The following is a 20,274-nucleotide window of genomic DNA, read 5'->3' as shown; positions in this document are numbered from 1 at the left end:
GGGTGCCACACATTGGTGGTGGATGAGGTGAGATTCCCCGTTACTATTTAAAGCACAGTTGGTTGAAAGGCGCTATATACATCCATTAGTATTACTACTGTTACTACATACACTTCCTCCAGTCTGGTTCCATTGAAGGCGTAGGGTTGGATGTCCGTCAGACCGTTGCTGTTCAGCATCCTGCCAAACAACACAACAGCTAATGGGGATCCATAATAAATACAAATACAGGTGTTCACTAGAGTTACAGCATCGCCGTTCATCTTCCTAGTTTCTTCTGTTACATACACAGCCATCTGGCCAAAGAGATAAACTGTAGCTAGGTTGCACTGACCTGTTAAACCCTGACATGATGTCATAGTAATTCTCTGAGAGAACATTTGTGATACCACCTACTAGGACAGAGCTGTTGAGTTAGTATGTTAACGACCAGAGGAAATGGATCAGGCCAAGCTCCAATCATACACATAGTATGTACAGCAGAACTAGATGAAACAATCCACAGTTCACTTACAGGGTGATTTCATTCTCTGAGATCCCATTGAATGAGTTGGCCGGAATTTCTCTGATGAAGAGGTTATCCACAATTTCCCTGAGAGAGAGAGAGAGAGAGAGAGAGAGAGAGAGAGAGAGAGAGAGAGAGAGAGAGAGAGAGAGAGAGAGAGAGAGAGAGAGAGAGAGAGAGAGAGAGAGACAGAGAGAGAGAGAGAGAGAGAGAGAGAGACAGAGAGAGAGAGAGAGAGAGAGAGAGAGAGAGAGACAGAGACAGAGAGAGAGAGAGAGAGAGAGAGAGAGAGAGAGAGAGAGAGAGAGAGAGAGAGAGAGAGAGAGAGAGAGAGAGAGAGAGAGAGAGAGAGAGAGAGACAGAGAGAGAGACAGAGAGAGAGAGAGAGAGAGAGAGAGAGAGAGAGAGAGAGAGAGAGAGAGATAATCAATGTCTGTTCTGATTATTATCTACCAGCCCCAATGGCCAAACTTTATTGAGCTATTGATGCAATGGCTGGAAACATTGTTTTATATCACTGGCTCAACTACAGATCATATTTTTTCACAAAGAGGAGACATTCTATGGTGGACGGTGAACAGAGGGGGGATAAGAACATCTGGATAAGAACATCTGGATAAGAACATCTGGATAAGAACATCTGGATAAGAACATCTGGATAAGAACATCTGCTAAATGACTAAAGTCTAAATAAAGGTCAGCCATTTTGGTCAACCGTGGTTTTTTTCAAATGCACTCTGTTTGTCAGTTAGCTTGCCAAACAGTTTTAGGATCAGAACATTTTGCAAGTGGGAAAAGAGTAGGCTACCTTCGCTTCAATTTGCTCAAAGTGTATGTTCTTATACAGATTTTTCTTTAATAAAACCTGCATAAACTATATTTATATTATATGACATTATTAACTTGGCAATAATTATATTATACCATTTCTAATACATAACTTTTATTCTCCTGCATAGTAAAATCAGGATTATGCCTCTACTGCCAATCATTCCAACGTGACCGGTTTGGATTTCTCCCTTACCAATATGAGGGTTTATGACATAGCCCCTCTAGTAATTTAATAGGATCTCTATGAGATAGAGATACTCCTGGGTCTCTGCACCACAGCCTGTCTACAATTGGCTTAAGTGGCTGGAGTAGCAAGACATCGGGACTAGAGGTTGACACAAATGGAGTAAAAATAGAATTCCTGTCCCGTCTTGTCAAAAATAAACCAAGACTGTTCTCAGAGCAGATCTGGTTGTAAGCTAGATACATTAAGTTGAAGTGGCGTCCTAGACAATTTTGGTATTTTAGCTAACCTTAACTATAATCCTTTTCTCAACCTTAACCTAATGATCCTAACCTGCTGTGTATGCTCATCAAAACCAGCAGACCTGCCCTGACGGCATTGTGAGTAACCATAGCAACTGCTCTGTTTGGCTGCTGTTCAGTTCTCACCAGACAGAAGCCTGCCCTGCACACACAGCTAATAGCAACTACATTACCAGACTTTGGCAATGAAGGTAGCCCTCTTCTACTTACTCAGAGTCAGATGAACTCATGATATGGCCTTGTGCAATTGTCTCCGAGTGTTTTTTGAAGGAACAATTAGGCTTGACCGGAAGCGTTGTTGGTACTAGGAAGAGCTAGCGACGCCGCTTCAGGGCGCGTGTCCCGCTCTCCGGTTGGTATTTAATTAAACTGCTGCCGCGTACCCGGTTCCTTCATGCCAAAGAAAAACTCTAATACATTTTGTTAAAACATGACTCTTTCTCTTAAATTGCTTTAATGTTGGTGATGGGTCCTTCGCTGCAACAAGACGCTGCAACATTCACTGATGTAAATTAGTGACTGGCTATAAATTGAGTGAAGAGCGAGGGTGGGGGGAAATTACAATATATATATATATATATAGTTGTATTAAGCCCACTATATTAGGCCTACACAGTTCATTTTTTTCATGAAATGCTCCACACTCCCCATACAGTATTTCTACACCCCCCCATACAGTATTTCTACACTCCCCATACAGTATTTCTACACTCCCCATACAGTATTTCTACACCCCCATACAGTATTTCTACACCCCCCATACAGTATTTCTACATCCCCATACAGTATTTCTACACCCCCCATACAGTATTTCTACATCCCCCCCATACAGTATTTCTACACTCCCCATACAGTATTTCTACACCCCCCATACAGTATTTCTACACTCCCCATACAGTATTTCTACACTCCCCATACAGTATTTCTACACCCCCATACAGTATTTCTACATCCCCATACAGTATTTCTACACTCCCCATACAGTATTTCTACATCCCCCATACAGTATTTCTGCATCCCCCATACAGTATTTCTACACCCCCCCTCCTCAGTTAAAAACTATTCCAGTACTGCAGATTACTGTGGACTATTGATCCTGCCATCTCCTATCCCGATCTTGAATCTAAAAACTTCACACGGATGGGGACTATACCGTTAGGTGATGGAGACTGTACTGTTAGGTGATGGGGACTGTACTGTTAGGTGATGGGGACCGTACTGTTAGGTGATGGGGACTGTACTGTTAGGTGATGTGGATTGTACTGTTAGGTGATGGGGATTGTACTGTTAGGTGATGGGGACTGTACTGTTAGGTGATGGGGACTGTACTGTTAGGTGATGGGGACTGTACTGTTAGGTGATGGGGACTGTAGCGTTAGGTGATGGGGACTGTACTGTTAGGTGATGGGGACTGTACTGTTAGGTGATGGGGACTGTACTGTTAGGTGATGGGGACTGTACTGTTAGGTGATGGGGACTGTACTGTTAGGTGATGGGGACTGTACTGTTAGGTGATGGGGACTGTACTGTTAGGTGATGGGGACTGTACTGTTAGGTGATGGGGACTGTAGCGTTAGGTGATGGGGACTGTACTGTTAGGTGATGGGGACTGTACTGTTAGGTGATGGGGACTGTACTGTTAGGTGATGGGGACTGTACTGTTAGGTGATGGGGACTGTAGCGTTAGGTGATGGGGACTGTAGCGTTAGGTGATGGGGACTGTACTGTTAGGTGATGGAGACTGACTGTACTGTTAGGTGATGGGGACCATACTGTTAGGTGATGGGGACCATACTGTTAGGTGATGGAGACCATACTGGCAGGTAATGTGGACTGTACTGTTAGGTGATGGGGACTGTACTGTTAGGTGATGGGGACTGTACTGTTAGGTGATGGGGACTGTAGCGTTAGGTGATGGGGACTGTACTGTTAGGTGATGGGGACTGTAGCGTTAGGTGATGGGGACTGTACTGTTAGGTGATGGGGACTGTACTGTTAGGTGATGGGGACTGTAGCGTTAGGTGATGGGGACTGTACTGTTAGGTGATGGGGACTGTACTGTTAGGTGATGGGGACTGTACTGTTAGGTGATGGGGACTGTACTGTTAGGTGATGGGGACTGTACTGTTAGGTGATGGGGACTGTAGCGTTAGGGTGGGGACTGTAGCGTTAGGTGGGGACTGTACTGTTAGGTGATGGGGACTGTACTGTTAGGTGATGGGGACTGTACTGTTAGGTGATGGGGACTGTACTGTTAGGTGATGGGGACTGTACTGTTAGGTGATGGGGACTGTAGCGTTAGGTGATGGGGACTGTACTGTTTGGTGATGGGGATTGTACTGTTAGGTGATGGGGACCGTACTGTTAGGTGATGGGGACTGTACTGTTAGGTGATGGGGACTGTACTGTTTGGTGATGGGGACTGTACTGTTAGGTGATGGGGTTAATATTGTTTGGTGATGGAGACCATACCATTAGGTGATGGGGACTGCACTGTTAGGTGATGGGGACCGTACTGTTAGGTGATGGGGACTGTACTGTTAGGTGATGGGGACTGTACTGTTAGGTGATGGGGACTGTACTGTTTGGTGATGGGGACTGTACTGTTAGGTGATGGGGTTAATACTGTTTGGTGATGGAGACCATATCATTAGGTGATGGGGACTGCACTGTTAGGTGATGGGGACCGTACTGTTAGGTGATGGGGACCGTACTGTTAGGTGATGGAGACCATACCATTAGGTGATGGGGAATGCACTGTTAGGTGATGGGGTTAATACTGTTTGGTGATGGAGACCATACCATTAGGTGATGGGGACTGTACTGTTAGATGATGGGGTTAATACTGTTTGGTGATGGAGACCATACCATTAGGTGATGGGGACTGCACTGTTAGGTGATGGGGACCGTACTGTTAGGTGATGGGGACCGTACTGTTAGGTGATGGGGACTGTAGCGTTAGGTGATGGGACCAGACTGTTAGGTGATGGGAACCGTACTGTTAGATGATGGGGTTAATACTGTTTGGTGATGGAGACCATACCATTAGGTGATGGGGACTGCACTGTTAGGTGATGGGGACCGTACTGTTAGGTGATGGGGACCGTACTGTTAGGTGATGGGGACTGTAGCGTTAGGTGATGGGACCAGACTGTTAGGTGATGGGAACCGTACTGTTAGATGATGGGGTTAATACTGTTTGGTGATGGAGACCATACCATTAGGTGATGTGGACTGCACTGTTAGGTGATGGAGACTGTACTGTTAGGTGATGGGGACGGTACTGATAGGTGATGGGGACCGTACTGTTAGGTGATGGGGATGGTACTGTTAGGTGATGGGGACTGCACTGTTAGTTGATGGGGTTAATACTGTTTGGTGATGGAGACCATACCATTAGGTGATGGGGACTGTAGCGTTTGGTGATGGGACCAGACTGTTAGGTGATGGGGACTGTAGCGTTAGGTGATGGGAACTGCACTGTTAGGTGATGGGGACTGTACTGTTAGGTGATGGGGTTAATACTGTTTGGTGATGGAGACCATACCATTAGGTGATGGGGACTGCACTGTTAGGTGATGGGAATTGTACTGTTAGGTGATGGGGACCGTACTGTTAGATGATGGGGTTAATACTGTTTGGTGATGGAGACCATACCATTAGGTGATGGGGACTGCACTGTTAGGTGATGGAGACTGCACTGTTAGGTGATGGGGACCGTACTGTTAGGTGATGGGAACTGCACTGTTAGGTGATGGGAACTGTACTGTTAAGTGATGGAGACTGCACTATTAGGTGATGGGAACTGTACTGTTAGGTGATTGGGACCATACTGTGAGGTGATTGAGGCCGTACTGTTAGGTAATGGGTGCTGTACTGTTAGGTAATGGGTACTGTACTGTCAGGTAATGGGGACTGTACTGTTAGGTAATGGGTACTGTACTGTCAGGTAATGGGGACTGTACTGTTAGGTGATGGGATTGTACTGTTAGGTGATGGGGACTGTACTGTTAGGTGATGGGGACCATACTGTTAGGTGATGGGGACTGTAGTGTTAGGTGATGGGGACCATACTGTTAGGTGATGAGGACTATACTGTCAAGTGATTGGGACCATACTGTCAGGTGATGGGGACCATACTGTTAGGTGATGGGGACCATACTGTTAGGTGATGGAGACTGACTGTACTGTTAGGTGATGGGGACCATACTGTTAGGTGATGGGGACCATACTGTTAGGTGATGGAGACCATACTGGCAGGTAATGTGGACTGTACTGTTAGGTGATGGGGACTGTACTGGCAGGTAATGGGGACTGTACTGTTAGGTGATGGGATTGTACTGTTAGGTGATGGGATTGTACTGTCAGGTAATGGGGACTGTACTGTTAGGTGATGGGATTGTACTGTTAGGTGATGGGGACCATACTGTTAGGTGATGGGGACTGTAGTGTTAGGTGATGGGGACCATACTGTTAGGTGATGAGGACTATACTGTCAAGATGATTGGGACCATACTGTCAGGTGATGGGGACCATACTGTTAGGTGATGGGGGACCATACTGTTAGGTGATGGGACCATACTGTTAGGTGATGGAGACTGACTGTACTGTTAGGTGATGGGGACCATACTGTTAGGTGATGGGGACCATACTGTTAGGTGATGGAGACCATACTGGCAGGTAATGTGGACTGTACTGTTAGGTGATGGGGACTGTACTGGCAGGTGATGGGGACTGTACTGGCAGGTAATGGGGACTGTACTGTTAGGTGATGGGGACCGTACTGTTAGGTGATGGGGACCATACTGTTAGGTGATGGGGACCATACTGTTAGGGGATGGGGACCATACTGTTAGGTGATGGGAGTGGTGGTGATGATGGTGGTGTTGTGATGGTGGTGATGATGTTGGTGGTGGTGTTTGTGATGGTGGAAATGATGGGAGTGGTAATGATGTTGGTGATGGTGGTGGTGGTGGTGATGATGGTGGTGGAGATTATGGTATTGCTGGTGATGATGGTGATGATGGTGGTGGTGGTAGTGGTTGGAGTGGTGGAAATGATGGGAGTGGTGATGATGATGGTGGTGATGGTGGTATTGGTGGTGATAATGGTGATGGTGGTGGTGATTGTGGTGGTGATGGTGGTATTGGTGGTGATGATGGTGGTGGTGATGGTGGTGGTGGTGAGGATTTTGGTGGTGATGGTGGTGGTGGTGAGGATGGTGGTGGTGGTGGTGATGGTATTGGTGGTAATGATGATCGTGGTGGTGATGGTGGTGGTGATGGTACTGGTGGTGATGATGGTGGTTTTGATGGTGGTGCTGGTGATGGTGGGTGTGATGGTGGAAATGATAGGGGTGTTGATGGTGGTGATGGTGCTGGTGATGGTATTGATGGTGGTGGTGGTGATGGTGATGGTGGTGGTGGTGATGATGATGGTATTGGTGGTGATGATGGTGGTGATGATGGTGGTTGTTGTGATGGTATTGGTGGTGATGATGGTGGTGATGGTGGTTGTGGTGAGGATGGTGGTGGTGGGGGTGGTGATGATGGTAGTGATGATGGTGATGATGGTGCTGGTGGTGGTTGTGATGGGGATAATGATGGGAGTGGTGATGGTATTGGTGGTGGTGGTGATGATGACGGTAGTGGTGGTGGTGGAAATTATGGGAGTGGTGATGATGGGGGTTGAGATGATGGTGGTGATGATGGTATTGGTGGCGATGATGGTGGTGGTGATGGTGGTGGTGTTGGTATTGGTGGTGATGACGATGCTGGTGGTTGTGATGATGGTATTGGTGGTCATGACGGTGGTGATGGTGGTGACGATGCTGGTGGTTGTGATGATGGTATTGGTGGTGATGATGGTGATGTTGGTGGTGGGGGTGGTGATGATGGTGGTGGTTGTGATGGGGATAATGATGGGAGTGGTGATGATGGGGGTTGTGCTGATGGTGGTGAAGATGGTGGGGATGATGGTGGTGATGATTGTATTGGTGGTGATGATGATGGTGGTGGTTGTGATGGTGATGATGACGGTGGTGGTGGAAATTATGGGAGTGGTGATGATGGGGGTTGTGATGATGGTGGTGGTGGTGGTGGTAATGGTGATGTTGGTGGTGGGGATGGTGATGATGGTGCTGGTGGTGGTTGTGATGGGGTTAATGATGGGGCGGTGATGATGGTGGTGATGGTGGTGGTGATGGTGCTGCTGATGATCGTGGTGGTGGTGATGATGGTGGTGGTGATGGTATTGGTGGTGATGAGGATGGTGGTGGTGGTGGTGATGATGGTGATGTTGGTCGTGGGGGTGGTGATGATGGTGCTGGTGGTGGTTGTGATGGGGATAATGATGTGAGTGGTGATGATGGGGTGGTGATGATGGTGGTGCTGGTGGTGATGGTGGTGGTGGTGGTGATGATATTGGTAGTGAGTGATGATCGTGGTGGTGATGGTGGTGGTGATGGTACTGGTGGTGATGATGGTGGTTTTGATGGTGGTGCTGGTGATGGTGGGTGTGATGGTGGAAATGATAGGGGTGTTGATGGTGGTGATGGTGCTGGTGATGGTATTGATGGTGGTGGTGGTGATGGTGATGGTGATGGTGATGGTATTGGTGGTGATGATGGTGGTGATGATGGTGGTTGTTGTGATGGTATTGGTGGTGGTGATGGTGGTGATGGTGGTTGTGGTGAGGATGGTGGTGGTGGGGGTGGTGATGATGGTAGTGATGATGGTGATGATGGTGCTGGTGGTGGTTGTGATGGGGATAATGATGGGAGTGGTGATGGTATTGGTGGTGGTGGTGATGATGACGGTAGTGGTGGTGGTGGAAATTATGGGAGTGGTGATGATGGGGGTTGTGATGATGGTATTGGTGGCGATGATGGTGGTGGTGTTGGTATTGGTGGTGATGACGATGCTGGTGGTTGTGATGATGGTATTGGTGGTCATGACGGTGGTGATGGTGGTGACGATGCTGGTGGTTGTGATGATGGTATTGGTGGTGATGATGGTGGTGATGATGGTGATGTTGGTGGTGGGGGTGGTGATGATGGTGGTGGTTGTGATGGGGATAATGATGGGAGTGGTGATGATGGGGGTTGTGCTGATGGTGGTGAAGATGGTGGTGATGATTGTATTGGTGGTGATGATGATGGTGGTGGTTGTGATGGTGATGATGACGGTGGTGGTGGAAATTATGGGAGTGGTGATGATGGGGGTTGTGATGATGGTGGTGAAGATGGTGGTAATGATGGTGGTGATGATGGTGCTATTGGTGGTGATGATGGTAGTGGTTGTGATGGTGGTGATGATGGTGGTGGTGATGATGATGATGGTATTGGTTTTGATGGTGATGATGGGGGTGGTGGTGATGGTATTGGTGGTGATGATTGTGGTGATGGTGGTGATATTGGTGGTGGGGGTGGTGATGATGGTGTGGGTGGTGGTTGTGATGGGGATAATGATGGGAGTGGTGATGATGGGGTGGTGCTGCTGATGATGGTGGTGGTGGTAATGATGGTGGTGGTGATGGTATTGGTGGTGATGATGGTGGTGGTGTTGGTGATGATGACGGTGGTGGTGATGGTGGAAATTATGGGAGTGGTGATGATGGGGGTTGTGAGGATGGTATTGGTGGTGATTACGGTAGTGGTGATGGTGTCGGTTTTGGTGGTGATGGTGGTTGTGATGGTGGAAATGGTGGGAGTTGTGATGATGAGGGTGGAGATGAGGGTGGTGATGATGATATTGGTAGTGAGTGATGATCGTGGTGGTGATGGTGGGTGGTTGTGATGGTGGTGATGGATTGGTGATGGTATTGGTGGTGGTGGTGGTGATGGTGGTGATGATGGTGGGGAAATTGGTGGTGATGATGGTGGTGGTGGTGGTGGTGGAAATTATGGGAGTGGTGATGATGGGGGTTGTGATGATGGTGGTGAAGATGGTGGTAATGATGGTGGTGATGATGGTGCTATTGGTGGTGATGATGGTAGTGGTTGTGATGGTGGTGATGATGGTGGTGGTGATGATGATGATGGTATTGGTTTTGATGGTGATGATGGGGGTGGTGGTGATGGTATTGGTGGTGATGATTGTGGTGATGGTGGTGATATTGGTGGTGGGGGTGGTGATGATGGTGTGGGTGGTGGTTGTGATGGGGATAATGATGGGAGTGGTGATGATGGGGTGGTGCTGCTGATGATGGTGGTGGTGGTAATGATGGTGGTGGTGATGGTATTGGTGGTGATGATGGTGGTGGTGTTGGTGATGATGACGGTGGTGGTGATGGTGGAAATTATGGGAGTGGTGATGATGGGGGTGGTGATGATGGTGGTGATGATGGTATTGGTGGTAATGATGGTGGTGGTGTTGGTGATGATGACGGTGGTGGTGATGGTGGAAATTATGGGAGTGGTGATGATGGGGGTTGTGAGGATGGTATTGGTGGTGATTACGGTAGTGGTGATGGTGTCGGTTTTGGTGGTGATGGTGGTTGTGATGGTGGAAATGGTGGGAGTTGTGATGATGAGGGTGGAGATGAGGGTGGTGATGATGATATTGGTAGTGAGTGATGATGGTGGTGATGGTGATAGTGGTTGTGATGGTGGTGATGGTATTGGTGATGGTATTGGTGGTGGTGATGGTGGTGGTGGTGATGATGGTATTGGTGGTGATGATGGTGGTGGTGATGATGGTGGTGGTGGTGATGATGGTGGTGATGATGGTGGTGGTTGTGGTGGTGGTGTTGATGATGGTGGTGATGATGGTATTGGTGGTGATGATGGTGGTGGTGGTGGTGGTGGTGGAAATTATGGGAGTGGTGATGATGGTGGTGTTTATGATGGTGGTGGTGATGATGGTGGTGAAGATGGTGGTAATGATGGTGGTGATGATGGTGGTATTGGTGGTGATGATGGTAGTGGTTGTGATGGTGGTGATGATGGTGGTGGTGATGATGATGATGGTATTGGTTTTGATGGTGATGATGGGGGTGGTGGTGATGATGATGGTATTGGTTTTGATGGTGATGATGGGGGTGGTGGTGATGGTATTGGTGGTGATGATTGTGGTGATGGTGGTGATATTGGTGGTGGGGGTGGTGATGATGGTGTGGGTGGTGGTTGTGATGGGGATAATGATGGGAGTGGTGATGATGGGGTGGTGCTGCTGATGATGGTGGTGGTGGTAATGATGGTGGTGGTGATGGTATTGGTGGTGATGATGGTGGTGGTGTTGGTGATGATGACGGTGGTGGTGATGGTGGAAATTATGGGAGTGGTGATGATGGGGGTTGTGAGGATGGTATTGGTGGTGATTACGGTAGTGGTGATGGTGTCGGTTTTGGTGGTGATGGTGGTTGTGATGGTGGAAATGGTGGGAGTTGTGATGATGAGGGTGGAGATGAGGGTGGTGATGATGATATTGGTAGTGAGTGATGATGGTGGTGATGGTGGTAGTGGTTGTGATGGTGGTGATGGTATTGGTGATGGATTGGTGGTGGTGGTGGTGATGGTGGTGATGATGGTATTGGTGGTGATGATGGTGGTGGTGGTGGTGGTGGAAATTATGGGAGTGGTGATGATGGGGGTTGTGATGATGGTGGTGAAGATGATGGTAATGATGGTGGTGATGATGGTGCTATTGGTGGTGATGATGGTAGTGGTTGTGATGGTGGTGATGATGGTGGTGGTGATGATGATGATGGTATTGGTTTTGATGGTGATGATGGGGTGGTGGTGATGGTATTGGTGGTGATGATGATTGTGGTGATGGTGGTGATATTGGTGGTGGGGGTGGTGATGATGGTGTGGGTGGTGGTTGTGATGGGGATAATGATGGGAGTGGTGATGATGGGGTGGTGCTGCTGATGATGGTGGTGGTGGTAATGATGGTGGTGGTGATGGTATTGGTGGTGATGATGGTGGTGGTGTTGGTGATGATGACGGTGGTGGTGATGGTGGAAATTATGGGAGTGGTGATGATGGGGGTGGTGATGATGGTGGTGATGATGGTATTGGTGGTAATGATGGTGGTGGTGTTGGTGATGATGACGGTGGTGGTGATGGTGGAAATTATGGGAGTGGTGATGATGGGGGTTGTGAGGATGGTATTGGTGGTGATTACGGTAGTGGTGATGGTGTCGGTTTTGGTGGTGATGGTGGTTGTGATGGTGGAAATGGTGGGAGTTGTGATGATGAGGGTGGAGATGAGGGTGGTGATGATGATATTGGTAGTGAGTGATGATGGTGGTGATGGTGGTAGTGGTTGTGATGGTGGTGATGGTATTGGTGATGGTATTGGTGGTGGTGATGGTGGTGGTGGTGATGGTGGTGATGATGGTATTGGTGGTGATGATGGTGGTGGTGTTGATGATGGTGGTGATGATGGTATTGGTGGTGATGATGGTGGTGGTGGTGGTGGTGGAAATTATGGGAGTGGTGATGATGGTGGTGTTTATGATGGTGGTGGTGATGGTGGTGGTGTTGTTATTGGTAGTGATGGTGGTGTTGATGGTGGTGTTGGTGATGATGGTGATAGTGGTTGTCATAGTGGTGATGGTGGTGGTGATGGTATTGGTGGTGGTGATGGTGTTGATGGTGGTGATGGTGGTGATGGCGATGGTATTTTTATAATGGTGGTGGTGGTTGTGGTTGTGATGGTGGAAATGATGGGGGTGGTGATGATGGTGGTGATGGTGGTGGTGATGGTGGTGTTGATGGTATATGTGGTGATGATGGTGGTGATGGTTGTTGTGATGGTGGTGATGGTGGAGATGATGGTGGTGGTTGTGATGGTGGAAATTATGGGAGTGGTGATGATGGGGGTGGTGATGATGGTGGTGATGGTATTGGTGATGATGATGGTGGTTATGGTTGTTGTGATGGTGGTGGTGATGGTGGTGGAGATGATGGTGGTGGTGGTGATGGTGGAGATGATGGTGGTGGTTGTGATGATGGTATTGGTGGTGATGATGGTGGTGATGATGGTGATGTTGGTGGTGGGGGTGGTGATGATGGTGGTGGTTGTGATGGGGATAATGATGGGAGTGGTGATGATGGGGGTTGTGCTGATGGTGGTGAAGATGGTGGGGATGATGGTGGTGATGATTGTATTGGTGGTGATGATGGAGTGGTTGTGATGGTGGTGATGATTGTATTGGTGGTGATGATGACGGTGGTGGTGGAAATTATGGGAGTGGTGATGATGGGGGTTGTGATGATGGTGGTGAAGATGGTGGTGATGATGGTGGTGATGATGGTGGTATTGGTGGTGATGATGGTAGTGGTTGTGATGGTGGTGATGATGGTGATGGTGGTGATGATGGTGGTGGTGATGATGATGATGGTATTGGTTTTGATGGTGATGATGGGGGTGGTGGTGATGGTATTGGTGGTGATGATTGTGGTGATGGTGGTGATATTGGTGGTGGGGGTGGTGATGATGGTGTGGGTGGTGGTTGTGATGCGGATAATGATGGGAGTGGTGATGATGGGGTGGTGCTGCTGATGATGACGGTGGTGGTGATGATGGAAATTATGGGAGTGGTGATGATGGGGGTGGTGATGATGGTGGTGAATATGGTATTGGTGGTGATGGTGGTAGTGGTTGTGATGGTGGTGATGGTATTGATGATGGTATTGGTGGTGGTGATGGTGGTGGTGGTGATTGTGGTGATGATGGTATTGGTGGTGATGATGGTGGTGGTGATGATGGTATTGGTGGTGATGATGGTGGTGGTGGTGATGATGGTGGTGGTGATGGTATTGGTGGTGATGATGGTGTCGGTGTTGATGATGGTGGTGGTGGTGGTGGTGGTGGAAATTATGGGAGTGGTGATGATGGTGGTGTTTATGATGGTGGTGATGAGGGTGGTGGTGATGGTGGTGGTGTTGGTATTGGTGGTGATGATGGTGGTGGTTGTGATGTTGGAAATTATGGGAGAGGTGATGATGGGGGTGGTGGTGATGGTGGTGATGGTATTGATGGTGATGATGGTGGTGGTGGTATTGGTGGTGGTGCTGGTATTTGTGGTGATGGTGGTGGTGCTGGTAGTGGTCATGGTGGTGGTGATGATAATTGGGGTGGTGGTGTGGGGGCGATATAATAGAAAAGCCCAGCCAGGAGGACCAACAAGCGGACACACTTACAAGATGAAGTCGTCCTGGCTGGAACGGATCTGTCCCAGAGCAGGGAAGGAGGGCAGGCCGGTGTTGAAGATACCCCTGCAGTGGAACAAATACAGTATCAGTCTCCATCAGGGCTAGGCTACCCATAGAGATACAATATTAACCCAGATGGTCGTGGTGTAGTCGACTGTATGACAATTTCCATTCTAGGGTTTTATCTAGTGTTCTGTGAGTCAACCCTGCAGGTATGACCAACGTCTTGGAATGACACGGCAGGGTTTATTTACAAACGAGCACCATGCACACTTAACTCTGCTAATGACTTACCAACTGAGCTAATTGATCAACGTCTGTGATTGGCTAAATTCCACCTAACTGGGCATGCAAGCTCAAGCTAATAACTTCACATTCATTATCTCCAGTACCGTATACCCAGTTTCTCATTGATAAAAAAAAGTGTTTTTCTACATTATGTACTAAAAAAAAAGAAAAAAGAAAAAGAAGCGATAAGACTGCGAAACAACTTGTTTTTTAAACAAACTCTCTTGCACTGACTCTGCACACACACTGGTCTCTACCCATACTTTCACACATGCTTACGCTTACACACACACATTCTGATGAGAAACACAAACACAACACATACAGTGGGGCAAAAAAGTATCTCTCATCTTTTTAAGTGGGAGAACTTGCACAATTGGTGCACAATTGGTGACTGACTAAAAACTTTTTTGCCCCACTGTATGGGACCAGGTAGCTCATTTGGTAGAGCATGGAGCATGGTGCACACATCAATGTAAGTTGCTCTGGATAAAAGGGTTCTGATAAATGATTAAATTAAATTATTATAAATTAGGTAGTCAAAGTGAAGCCCGAATCTAATGCATCTTCCTGTAAAAGGACAGGAGAATACCAACATGAACAAGACAACACTTCATTGATGAAAGGGCTCCTGGGAGACATACTCATTAAGTGACTGGACCATTGTTTCTTGTAGCCATTTCACAGTTCTCTGCTTCTTCCTTTTCTTGAACACGTGTGGAAGGTTTTACTTGACTAATATGGTAGCACCTGAGGTTTTACTTGACTAATTTGGTAGCACCTGAGGTTTTACTTGACTAATTTGGTAGCACCTGAGGTTTTACTTGACTAATATGGTAGCACCTGAGGTTTTACTTGACTAATATGGTAGCACCTGAGGTTTTACTTGACTAATATGGTAGCACCTGAGGTTTTACGTGACTAACATGGTAGCACCTGAGGTTTTACTTGACTAATATGGTAGCACCTGAGGTTTTACTTGACTAATATGGTAGCACCTGAGGTTTTACTTGACTAATATGGTAGCACCTGAGGTTTTACTTGACTAATATGGTAGCACCTGAGGTTTTACTTGACTAATATGGTAGCACCTGAGGTTTTACTTGACTAATATGGTAGCACCTGAGGTTTTACTTGACTAATATGGTAGCACCTGAGGTTTTACTTGACTAATATGGTAGCACCTGAGGTTTTACTTGACTAATATGGTAGCACCTGAGGTTTTACTTGACTAATATGGTAGCACCTGAGGTTTTACTTGACTAATATGGTAGCACCTGAGGTTTTACTTGACTAATATGGTAGCACCTGAGGTTTTACTTGACTAACATGGTAGCACCTGAGGTTTTACTTGACTAATATGGTAGCACCTGAGGTTTTACTTGACTAATATGGTAGCACCTGAGTTGTACATTATTTGTGGGTAGCTGATAAACGGTTGGGTCTTTTTAAAAACCATCACATCATGGCTAGAATTTTTTTTTCTGAGTATCCAAATACAAATATGAATCGTGTGAAGCGGTTTTTGATCTGCAGGGTTTATGCATGGGAGCATTCTTACCCCATTAAAAATGATGAACATAAATATATTTAAAAAATGTGTGAATAAGGTCTGAAGCTGGCTTGACAGGTAATTGTTGCATCAAAATAGGTTTTTAGTCAACTTACCTGGTAAAATAAGGGTAAATAAATGAAATGAAATAATTTCCCCCACTTACAGGTACTTTAAGTTTGTTAGGTCCTTGAATGCCTCTGGGTCAATGTAAGACAGGCTTCTGATACCCCTTATCTCTCTGTGACACACATAAACACAAACACACACACAGACACACAAACACACACACAGACACACAGACACACACAGTAAATTAATGTAATCCGCACACACTTGAAAAACAACCAACACCACAGCACACAGTCCAAAATGTCCATAATGTTACCATGTTCTATAATACCATGTTACCATGTTCTATAATACCATGTTACCATGTTCTATAATACCATGTTATCATGTTCTATGTTACCATGTTACCATGTTCTATAATACCATGTTACCATGTTCTATAATACCATGTTACCATGTTCTATAATACCATGTTATCATGTTCTATGTTACCATGTTACCATGTTCTATAATACCATGTTACCATGTTCTATAATACCATGTTACCATGTTCTATGTTACCATGTTACCATGTTCTATAATACCATGTTACCATGTTCTATAATACCATGTTCTATAATACCATGTTACCATGTTTTATAATACCATGTTCTATAATACCATGTTCTATAATGCCATGTTACCATGTTCTATAATACCATGTTATATGTTCTATAATACCATGTTCTATAATACCATGTTACCATGTTCTATAATACCATGTTACCATGTTCTATAATACCATGTTATATGTTCTATAATACCATGTTACCATGTTACATAATACCATGTTCTATAATACCATGTTACCATGTTCTATAATACCATGTTACCATGTTCTATAATACCATGTTACCATGTTACATAATACCATGTTCTATAATACCATGTTACCATGTTCTATAATACCATGTTACCATGTTACATAATACCATGTTCTATAATACCATGTTATATGTTCTATAATACCATGTTACCATGTTCTATGTTCTATGTTACCATGTTTCATGTTACCATGTTCTATAATACCATGTTATATGTTCTATAATACCATGTTATATGTTCTATAATACCATGTTACCATGTTCTATGTTCTATGTTACCATGTTTCATGTTAACATGTTCTATGTTACCATGTTCTATGTTACCATGTTACCTTGTTACCATGTTACCATGTTCTATGTTACCATGTTCCATGTTCCCATATTCCCATGTTGCCATGTTGCCAGTGCCAAACACATTTCTACCATACTGGAATGCAATCATAATCACCCAGGAAGAGAAAAGATAGGGTTGGATCAGTAATCCTCGCCCCTGTTTTGGTAAAAAGCTGAGGGACGGGGCTGGAGACATGTAAGCACTCTCAAATTCATAGACAGAGCTACGGATACAGGGATCCATGATATCCAAAGTATAGATTTAACTATGTTTTGAGGCTATATAGTATTTGTTTACATTTACTATGTTTACAAACATTTGAGTAAATCAAGCTTATATTTTGGGATCTGATGGGGTACAACAGCTGAACTAAGCTCATGAGACATTTTAAGTTATATTCATTAAGAATCAAAGGGTACATATCATTATCTTATAAGTCAAAAAGGATATAGCAGCTGAATATTGCCTCTTGAGAAGACACATTTCAGCCGAATGTAGTCAGTTGTGCAACTGAGTAGGTATCCCCTTTCCCTTTCCTTAAGCCACAACCCAGAGTCTGTGCATGTCTACCGTGGCTGTTTGGGAGACTGCAACCACAACAACAACAGCATCTGTGCAGGGCCGGACTAAGCAAATCTGGGGCCCCGTACTCTTTGTGGTAGAAATACATTTTTGCTGTTTTAAAACTAAACTAATTCTAGCAATTCTACACATTTTGCCTTTGAGAGAAAAATGTGCTCGTATTTCCTGTAGATTTACACATTTCGACATGGCTTATGTCTTCTTCTTATGTTGTCTGAGTGACTCAAACAGTATAATAAAATCAGTGGACGTCACCTGGGGCCGCGGGGCATGTGGTCCGGTCGGTAATCCGGGCCCTGCCTCTGTGCCAGCCGTTGAGAATTCATGTAAATGCATGTTATTTTCCAATATTTTTATTCAGTCTCTCGTTTGGTCATGTAATTGATATTTCTCTAAACCTTTTAGGCTAAATAAAGATTCAGGCACCTCCTGTTCCAATTCCAAACCACATGGTTGGTCTAAAACAGCCTCCAATTCCAAACCACATGGTTGGTCTAAAACAGCCTCCAATTCCAAACCACATGGTTGGTCTAAAACAGCCTCCAATTCCAAACCACATGGTTGGTCTAAAACAGCCTCCAATTCCAAACCACATGGTTGGTCTAAAACAGCCTCCAATTCCAAACCACATACCGTTGGGTTAAAACGCAAACTCTTAATGGTAGATTGGAGGCTCTGTATGCGCTGCAACCCTGAGCTGAGGTAGATAGATATATGAGATAAGAGAGAAAAGGGTTTCCGATGGAAAAAGAGGGACTGTGGCGGGGCCGCCTACCCTCTAGTACTTACATGTGGATAGCCTTTGGCAGCTTGTGAAAAGAATGTCTCTCCAGACTCCTCAGACTTTCATCATCTGATATGTAACTGATTGGGAAAATATAGAATGGAAATGTTTAACTTTTTCACTGCAAGAACAGATTGGGTATACAGAAATACATTGTGTACAGTCCTGAGCTACATCTACATCCCAGGCTGTTCCCCTGTAGGCCCTATGGAAGTGTATGGAAGTGAGATCATCAATGACGGGCTGTTCAGTTCTACGATATTATACTTTTACCACTACAGATGTAACATAGTAGCATATGGTACAAACAAAAACCTACATGTGAGAGATGTTGATCAAGTTGGCGAAGGCATCCTGAGATATGGAGGTCAGTCTTGTCTCCACAAGCCACCTGTTGTGATAATACATAGATAATCCGTTGCATTTCTTTTTTACGGTGCTTTTCATTTCATTTGTGTTGTTCGTGTAATGGTACCCATTCTAGTTTTCACATCTCTATAATATCCATGCAACACATTATTATACCGCATTAGCTTTTTTTGTTTGTAATTTAGTTATCTGCAAATACAAAGTAACTATTGCCTGACCTGTTACATCCATAGACATTATATAGTTAATAGAAACATATTTGGGGGCTATGGGGTGATGGTCAGTGTAGATCTGCAGAAAGAGAGAGGGATTGTTCTGTAGACATAGTATCCAATAGAAGCTGATTATTATTATTATTATTATTAGATTATACACATTTACAAGATGAGAATACCTTCTTTGTATGTTGGGTAATGATAAAAACAGACAGCTGTGTTAAACCCATGAGGTAAGAATCAATAGGTAAATATAAAGAATTCACATCACCAACAGATTTGTTGAATCCCAGACTGTAGCTTAAAACTGAACCCCACTACTAGGTATTATTCGTCGTATGTCAATTAAGTGAACTTCTCTTTTGCTGAGTTCTTCCTTTACATCAGCATCACTTCGACTGACTGACAGGGCCGGTAAAAAGAAACAGTAGAAAGATACGGAAACGAGAGTACTTACAGCTCTTTAGTGCTGGGATGGAATGCAGGTAGGACGTCAATTTCGAAGCATGACACTGTTTTCGTACTGTCCCATTTGCTGCAGTCGCAAAAAGTTGGGCAAACGTCGATGTTATCAGTTGAATCGACCGGTGAAGCGATGAAAAGTATAAACATACGAATAATTAGATTCATTTTCAGATAGATTACTGAATGATATCCTCGCTCATTATTTGGTATTGCGTGAAGCCTATGAACGCATATTCGGCACATTAAAGTTTAATTTCCAATGTCAAGGTATATTACAGTTGTATTCGCCCGTATAGCATCTCATGTAGACATGTACTCCCAAGTTAAGTCGATGTCAAAATTGATAGAGATGCGGTACGGGGGCGTTCCGTTCATCTGAAACTTGCGTGCGTTGAACGTGGCTGAATCACACGGCATGGGGTGGGGAGTTACTTTTAGAGGCTATATAGCCTGTTACATTGCATTCGGACTTTTCAGGATGTTTAAATTAATGCTTTGTACTGTAGGTTATTTATTGGAAATATACAGTTCCAATAATATTTTCATATTGGACAGATTGTAGGATCTTGGGCCAGGAGATTTGTAGATTCATACGAACCTTCCATGGCCCGTTTCCCGATGGCGATGCATTGTACAAAATAACGGCCGCAGACGTCACACACGTTTCCCACGAAGGGCACTCGATACAAACGGAAATGTACCTGTGTCGTTACAAGAGCTGCCCAATGCTGACAATTATTCCAGAATAAAGGCTAAAGAGTAAGC

At 45.3% G+C, this 20,274-nt stretch overlaps 1 protein-coding gene across 1 annotated transcript in view; it reads right to left on the bottom strand.

Annotated features, from left to right (window-relative positions):
• Positions 1 to 19,900, bottom strand: part of LOC118379038 (thyrotropin receptor-like) — a 38,601-nt gene extending 18,701 nt beyond the window's left edge. The window contains exons 1-7 of the mRNA XM_052496504.1: positions 19,502 to 19,900; positions 18,780 to 18,851; positions 18,466 to 18,540; positions 15,992 to 16,066; positions 13,974 to 14,048; positions 515 to 592; positions 112 to 180 (exon numbers count right to left, since the gene is read on the bottom strand). Coding sequence (XP_052352464.1) covers positions 112 to 180; positions 515 to 592; positions 13,974 to 14,048; positions 15,992 to 16,066; positions 18,466 to 18,540; positions 18,780 to 18,851; positions 19,502 to 19,752 — 695 coding nt within the window. The 5' untranslated portion in view covers positions 19,753 to 19,900. The remainder of the gene's footprint in view (positions 1 to 111; positions 181 to 514; positions 593 to 13,973; positions 14,049 to 15,991; positions 16,067 to 18,465; positions 18,541 to 18,779; positions 18,852 to 19,501) is intronic.
• Positions 19,901 to 20,274: the final 374 nt, after the last annotated feature.

The sequence above is a fragment of the Oncorhynchus keta genome, chromosome 35 (assembly GCF_023373465.1).
Source record: "Oncorhynchus keta strain PuntledgeMale-10-30-2019 chromosome 35, Oket_V2, whole genome shotgun sequence".
Taxonomy (NCBI): domain Eukaryota; kingdom Metazoa; phylum Chordata; class Actinopteri; order Salmoniformes; family Salmonidae; genus Oncorhynchus; species Oncorhynchus keta.
This window is presented reverse-complemented; position numbering and strand designations above follow the sequence as displayed.